At 36.1% G+C, this 7,500-nt stretch overlaps 1 protein-coding gene across 1 annotated transcript in view; it reads left to right on the forward strand.

Annotated features, from left to right (window-relative positions):
• Window positions 1-7,500, forward strand: part of LOC119596147 (calcium-activated potassium channel slowpoke-like) — a gene marked incomplete at its 5' end in the record, with an annotated part of 107,964 nt that overhangs the window by 63,014 nt on the left and 37,450 nt on the right. Inside the window, 2 exon segments of the mRNA XM_037945316.1 lie at window positions 3,487-3,570; window positions 5,385-5,411. Of these exon segments, the coding sequence (XP_037801244.1) occupies window positions 3,487-3,570; window positions 5,385-5,411 (111 nt within the window).

Consider the following 7,500-nt stretch of genomic DNA (forward strand, 5'->3'; position numbering starts at 1 on the left):
TTTTTATTATCTGTGGGCGGTGATGCATGTGTTTTCTGCCTCCCGCACTAACTCATATCTCTTCTTTAGTGGCATTATTCAGGAAAGGAGTCCGCGCTGTCCAATTGGTAGGCCGAACAAGTAGGTAACATCCCCGCAACAGTGGTGGTGATGGCCGTGTGATACGCATGTTGCATGCTTATATATATATTCATATATATATATAATATATATATTCTTTTTTTTATATATATGATTATCCATACCCGTGGTGTACTGTACCCCACAAGCTTCAGGGAGCTCAACTTGCGGGATCCTACCCAGAGAACTAAAAAAAATGATGATAATAATCGAAAATAATACTACTGATATTGCTACCTTGAAAAGCCATAGTTGTACTAGTATGATTATAATATTTTTGTTTTGTCTTGAGAATAGAAATAAAAGTGAAAAATAAGAAAAATCTGTGATCTTATCTTGATCATTGAAAAGCTAGGAATAAGCAGGAGGGGCAATAAACTAATAGGAATAGAATTTTAAACTAGACACAAGTTATGAGAAATCCCTGAACCTGGTGAGTTACTTTCTGCATGTTTCACATTGAGATAAACAAGCCAGACCTCTCCCACAGTCCGCTCACTAATCCTAACACGCAGTTCATTAAGAAGTAAAGCGCTTTAAATCAATTTGATACTCGTCTTGAATATGGCCTAAAGTGACACCAGCCGAATGTTATACATATATACCTTTTTGTTAACAACTAAAAATTACAACACAGATATCAGTGTTTGATAAATGACTTTCAGCCATAAAGTAAGAAACAAAAAAATAGGCGGCAAAGAAAATTAGCACAGCCATCGAGTATATGTTAAAGAAAAACGAGTATAAAAGATGAGTTAAAAGAAAAAGCAGTTTCTTCTTCCTTACCTTCTACTAACCTTCACCCCCTCTCTCTGTCCCTCTTGTGTTCATAAAGGTGGAGAGGTTACCTTTGTACCAAGTAAGTCTGCAGCAGAAGTACAACTTTTTTGAAGTGTACACTTTTTTGGTTCTATAGGCAAGATGCTGTTGTTGATTTGCACAACAGCCGCATGAAGAGAATGGTATCCAGTTGATCAATATATTCATTAGAAACCTAGTGGTCCTAAAGCAAACAGTGGATGTTCATTATGGATCAGTTAGTTGACTGTGTTTAAACAGTGTGCATCACAATTGAAAATTTCACAAATGAGATGCACAGTGTCCAAAACAAGTCACTTCCATGCAGAACTCCAAGCAGCTCAATTAGATGGTGGTGGGATGAGTCTTTGTAGGGCGCTTTGAGCTCGGCACAGTGTCAGATGTGCCAGCCCACCATCATAAGGACCAAGCAATGCATATCTAGCAGTTCTTGGAGATCGTAGCAGCAGACCACACTGTAGCCATGCGGGCGTGCATGAGATCAGGATATGGGCACAACGGCTGAGGGAGACATGAGAAGAATATGTACATAATAAACATTCCCATATATGTATACACAAATACACACACACACACACATAAATATTTTTTTCTGAAAACAACTAGGAGTACTGCCTCTTTTAGAAAGGAATAATATATGCATTTACATATATAAAGATGAAAATATAAAAACATCTATAGTACTCTCATTACTTTATGATTTCACTTTTTATTAGATGATCTAGACAGCCTAGTGAAAAGGATTTTTTCTAATTCATTTAGTAATTTTGCAGTTAAAAATGATGTTAATCACTTGTGGGTAAATACATAGTGCATAATTAAAGTACAAGGTTTAAGATATACAAGTATTAGAAAAATTACATTATAGATAAGAAATGCAACTCAAAACTATATTTAATGTATGCTGTCAAGAAAAGGCAGTTTTTATAGTAGGAGACATCATTCCATTAACTTATGACAACATATTTCAACTTCCTATCTGTATCCCTCAGCCACCTAAGGGTAGTGCCCCAGGGATCCATAGTTTCCTCATCCATTGTATTTCCTACAATATCTCTCCGGTCTACATCTTCCTCAATTATTCTAATAGTATTGTCTAAATTTTTTATAGTTATTTACTATTCCTAATTACCTCTTTTATATTTTAGTTGTCATGCTAGTTTATTCTTTATGTACAAATGTTTCTGTTGCCTTTAACATTCTCATAGTATTCTTTGTCTCAGTTTTAGTCAGTCTTTGGTAAGCAAAAGAGAGGTATTTTCTAATTAGATCTCTCTTCAGATCATAGTTGAAAGTGGTAAATAATTTTGTAGCAAATAAATTTGTCACATTACATGTGACTTTTTTGTACAGTTTTCTGGTAAAGTGAACATACTTTTTCTTAGTTTAGTGGGTTGTGACAGTGTTCCAATACCCACACTAAATCACATTTCTGATGTCGACGAAGATTTTGTGACTGTATCTGTAGAGAACTTTGTCCACCGTGTAGTAAGGAAACATTTTGTTACCAGCTGGCCAGCTATGTGTATAATGCCAGCCAACGTTCTTTGTCTGTCCTCAACCTTTGTGAGCAACAGGAAAGGTTTTTAGTAAGTCTAGAGATGAGTGGGTTTTAAGTAGCTTGATACCTCATTCTTTACTATAATGTCCAGGAGTTATGATGAAAGAATGTAGGAGTTCACAAGGGTGTAAATGAATTATAGTTTTGTAAGATGTACTCATTCCATTGCTGTATACTGCGATATTTTCTATCAAATTATCTTTAGAATTATTTCACTTTCTTTTCATTTATAAAAATAAATAACTGATTACACCCTTTAGCCACTAATGCACTAATCTAATGAAGCTGATATTATTTGCCATAAAGTGATTAACAGTACAAGAATAAGGAAAGGTAGGATTCTGGACTACATATGAAATTGTGCCATTTATAATGACAGTCATCGTCCCTCTTTGCTGTGAGTTTGCCACATGTGCAAGACTTCATTTCTCAAGTGATAACCTACCTCTTTTCTTGCTATTTCTTGCTTCATTACTCCTGGAATCTGTCTAACCCTGTTCCACTTTCTGTCCTCATGATAAACCCCCTCACGGTCCTCAAGTGTCTATGAGGTAGATGCAGAGTAACCTGATATCATTTTTTTTCCATGAATTGTTGTTCATTGTATGGATGAAATTACCATGTTAATCCTACTAAGGATTAGCATTTAGAAAAAAATTGTTAAAAAAGCCTTTGTCCTGAAGCACCTCATAGATCATCTGTCACCTAACAGGATCCCTTTCCAGCAATCCCTCCCCCCCAAAAAAAAGAAAAAAGAGAAAATCCATTGGCATTCTATTTCTTGTTTATTTATTTATTTATTTATTATTGCCATTATTATTATTATTGTTGTTATTATTGTCATTATCATTATCATTATTATCATTTATTTATTTCTTGGTCATCATTTCTGGATTTTTTTTTTCTTTCTTTTTTTTTTTTTAGGTGGGGTTTTGACTACTGTGTGGCTGTTAGTTACGCGTGTTTTTTCGGTGTGTTTGTTTCAGATAAGTCAGATATTGAATCAGAACTCTACCAAGTTACTTACACCCCTCCCGAACTACCCAAGCGTCTGCTTAACAACTCCAGAGGTACCATAGTTGCTTCTTTCACCATACTTTTCACCATTTCTTTTCACCATCTCCCACTCTCTTATTCTTCAGCATTTTTTATTATTCCTTGCGAGTCTTCTGAGAGCATTTAAAAGTAGGTAACAGTAATTAGTACTTGAAATTAAGTACAATGCTACTTTTCTTAATCAAATCTAGTCTAAGTAAAAAAAAATATATATATATCTTGTAGCCATGTCATGTTCTGTATTAGTATCTTGGGCAAGCGAGAGTATGATGCCAGACCCCAGAGGTGCAGTGTTTATTTCTATACTGGAACTTATATTTCAGTTTTGATTGTAGAGTAAATTGTCTGCCTGCATATGTGTTATGCATATTTCTTTGTTTGTTTGTTATGTTTTCTCACAGCTATTATTATATATGAAAGTATGAAATAGGTGTTGGAGATAACATTTCAGAATAAAGAGATTTCATGATACTAGATATAGTGATATGTAATACAAACAGTTTTTAGATTACATTAGCTGAAACATTTATGTTGTTGCTTTTAGAGAGTTAGATGTTACTAGTTAAGTTCTAATAGTAAATGCAGTATATTCCTGTTTAGAATACAAAGAAATCAAAGAAAATTAGCCTCATCATGGTTTTCTTGCAAGAGCCATATCAATAAACATTGCACCTAGGGGGCTCTAGCCTGTGTTTGTTTTGCAACTTTAGCATTTAAATTAGTGTTACTTGGTAGTGGAGGAGGGCGAGCGACAGGTGGATGGGTGGTGGTGGTGGGCAGTGGATAGGACTTCTGGGTGTCACCCTGCCCTCAGCCCAGGGGAATTAGGCCTTCCAGCTGCCGCCCGCCCACCCGCGCTTCCTCGTAGGGAGGTACAAAGTCTTGGTTACTGAAAGTAGGAAATGTAGAACCACAGTCCTTACAGATCACTCCTTGACGTTGTGTGTAAACTTGACTGTCCTTGTGAGTGCCTCAGATGCTCCTATATGAGCTGTCATTATTGTTGGTTTGCGTAAAACAGAAGAGTACTCTTATTACATTTAACTGTGTATTTTTTGCACTGTGAGATACACCAGAGTATGCAGGTCTGATATGATACTGTTCACTGTGTTCTGTGTGCTGGTGTGCCTGGGTGCTGGCCATCAGTGTAGCGTAGGCAGGGCTAGTTGGGGGCCAGACCAACCCCTGCTGCTAGTGCTTGAAGGGGATGGGGGAGAGTGACCCTCGGGAGAGGACATATCCTAATTCATCCTCACCCACCCTATAACCACCTCCTCCACTCATCCACCCTCGGCCTCCACTCCTTGTGTAGTGCAGCTGACCTACTTAACCCAGACCATCAAATGGTGAGGTAAGACAAGGCAGTACTGGACTGCATGAGCATTGTAGGCATGAGGTGGGTGGTACCCTTTCCAGCAACCAGCCAGGTGGTGGTGATGGTCCAGTAGCCGGGAGTGTCCGGGACAGTGCCCTGTAGAGCACCAGTGGGGTGGCACTTAGTGCCAGGCTCCTCAACTAGCACGTCGTAGTTAAAACTTCTCTCTACAATGTCAGGTCTAATTCACCATCCAAAAAGAGCTTACGGAATAAAGCATCACGAGACAAAACTCATTAATCTGCACTAATTATAATGTAATGCGAACATCTTTGACCACAAAGTTGCAGTGTTTTTCCAAAGAAAATTTCATTGCCTAGGAAACCTTGTATAATGTCATGAGCATACATACTGCATACAGATAAGTCAGTATTCACTGAGGTGATGTGGCTGAGCAGGTTAGTTCCCACCAGAAGAGGCCAGCAAGTGTCTAATACCCATCCCTCCCCACAGGCGACAAGATGCCGCTCAGAGATGGAAGTAAGTGTCCTGCTCCGTCCGCAATGTAGTTTTCTCCTCCCTTTCCCCAAGCTCTTTAATTCTCATGAGCATCCTAATTAGACTTCCTCCAGGTCCTTGTAAATTTCCTGCTGATACCTAAGTACATCCTCTAAGATGCCTTCTTTTCCTTATCCTAGCTCTGTAGATATCTTGCTGATATCCTCTTTTTTAGTTATTATTATTTTTACATATAATTGCTGTTGCCCTTTGTCCATAAGCATTTTGATTACTGCTCCAAACATTATTGGCACTCTGTGAGAATGTCTCCTCCCATTATCTGTAATATTGTTTATCATCATTTCTTTTTTGTAATTTTTATGCCTTTGACAGTTGTTCTTTAAATTCTCATATTGAACAGTTGGAAGGTAGCATGCACTTTTCCCAAGACATGATTGTTTTAATATATGTACAGTGGAGTTACACACAAATTCATTACCCTTTTGAGTATTTTATCCATCATATCTAGTTTCCATTCTTATAACTTTCATTTATCTTATCTGTTAATTTCTTTCAATTTTCCATGTCTTCATTCTTTTCTTACTGTGTTTCAACTTCCATCTTTCATTCATCATAATTCCCATAATCCACCAATAAGTCTTGCATATTTGTGGATGTTGCTGTCTAGTATTTTGGTCTGTAATGGAATCAAAATGTAGAAACTGTTAGAAATTCAATTAATTCCCAATTTAGATTTTAGCTTATGATTGTAAATAACCAGCAGTTATTGACTCATTGCATGCTCTGACCACATTGATTGACCATAAGTGTGATAGCTGGTATTCAGCCAGTGATGGCTTGCTATTTCAACCCTCTCTGAATCTTCCTAATAAGAATTGGAGAAAGAAAACTTCCAGCCTCTTGCTCCCTTCCCAGCCCCTAGGCTTACCCCCTTTGCATGAGAGAGAGTCTGGCAGAAATCAAGCATTCTACAGTGTCTCTTCCTTAGGGACCGAGCCTGAATTTAATATGTTACAAATGAGGACGAAAATAAATTAATATGTATTAATTATATGATATCTATTACTATTTATCTAGCCATATCTATATCTATCTATATTATCTATCTATATCTAATCTATATCTATATCTATATCTATATCTATATCTATATCTATATCTATATACTATATATATATATTATATTATATCTATATATACTATATATATATATATATATATATATATATATATATATAATATATATTATATTATATATTATATATATATATATATATATATATATATATATATATATATATATATATATATATATATATACATGTATATATACGCAAGTCCATTAGAAAAGGAAAGTTGACACACACCTCATAGTTTTCAGCACCACAGTTCTTTTGCGTAAGTGTACAGGTCCTTTAATCACACCAGATACATATAACCATGACAAGTATACCCTATTAAGAGAAACTGCTCCTAAAGGATTGCAGTGAAACTGTGGAGATGTGGTTATATTGCATAATGAAAGGTTATTACAGTTGCTACACCATATGTGTGATAAGGAGTTCTGAAAGACTTTTTGGTAGGTGGAGTAACTAGAAAGTGGTTGTTTCTTTGGAAATGTGACATGTTGAGATGATGATTCAAACTCTGGAGTGAGGGATACAACATTCTTCTTTCAGAAATTACTTTAGGAGGACAATATAATGAAGACTTATTTCCCCTGGGAAATCTGTTTCTGTGTGTATATATATTTAGTGTGTTTTCTCTTGCACTGCTTTTGGTATCTGTGAAATGGTCATGCAGACCTGACATGTGTACATGTTTATGCCAATATACTTTAAATAACTTTGTACCTGTCTTTGTTCATGAATCTCTCATATCAGGATGTAGATCATCTTAAGGCTCTAAATAAATAATGTAAATTTTGACAGGATTATATTAATAATGCAGTAATGTTGCTAGCTCACACTAACACTGCAGAATCATGCCATACCACTTAGTTGAAGAAAACACATTTTCACATGCTAATTTAATTGTGAATTCTTGATATGTGGTCTGTAAATCATGCACACTTTTTCCCTTCTCTTTTGCATCATACCATCTTTTCTCA

This window comes from Penaeus monodon, chromosome 37 (genome assembly GCF_015228065.2).
Source record: "Penaeus monodon isolate SGIC_2016 chromosome 37, NSTDA_Pmon_1, whole genome shotgun sequence".
Classification (NCBI taxonomy): domain Eukaryota; kingdom Metazoa; phylum Arthropoda; class Malacostraca; order Decapoda; family Penaeidae; genus Penaeus; species Penaeus monodon.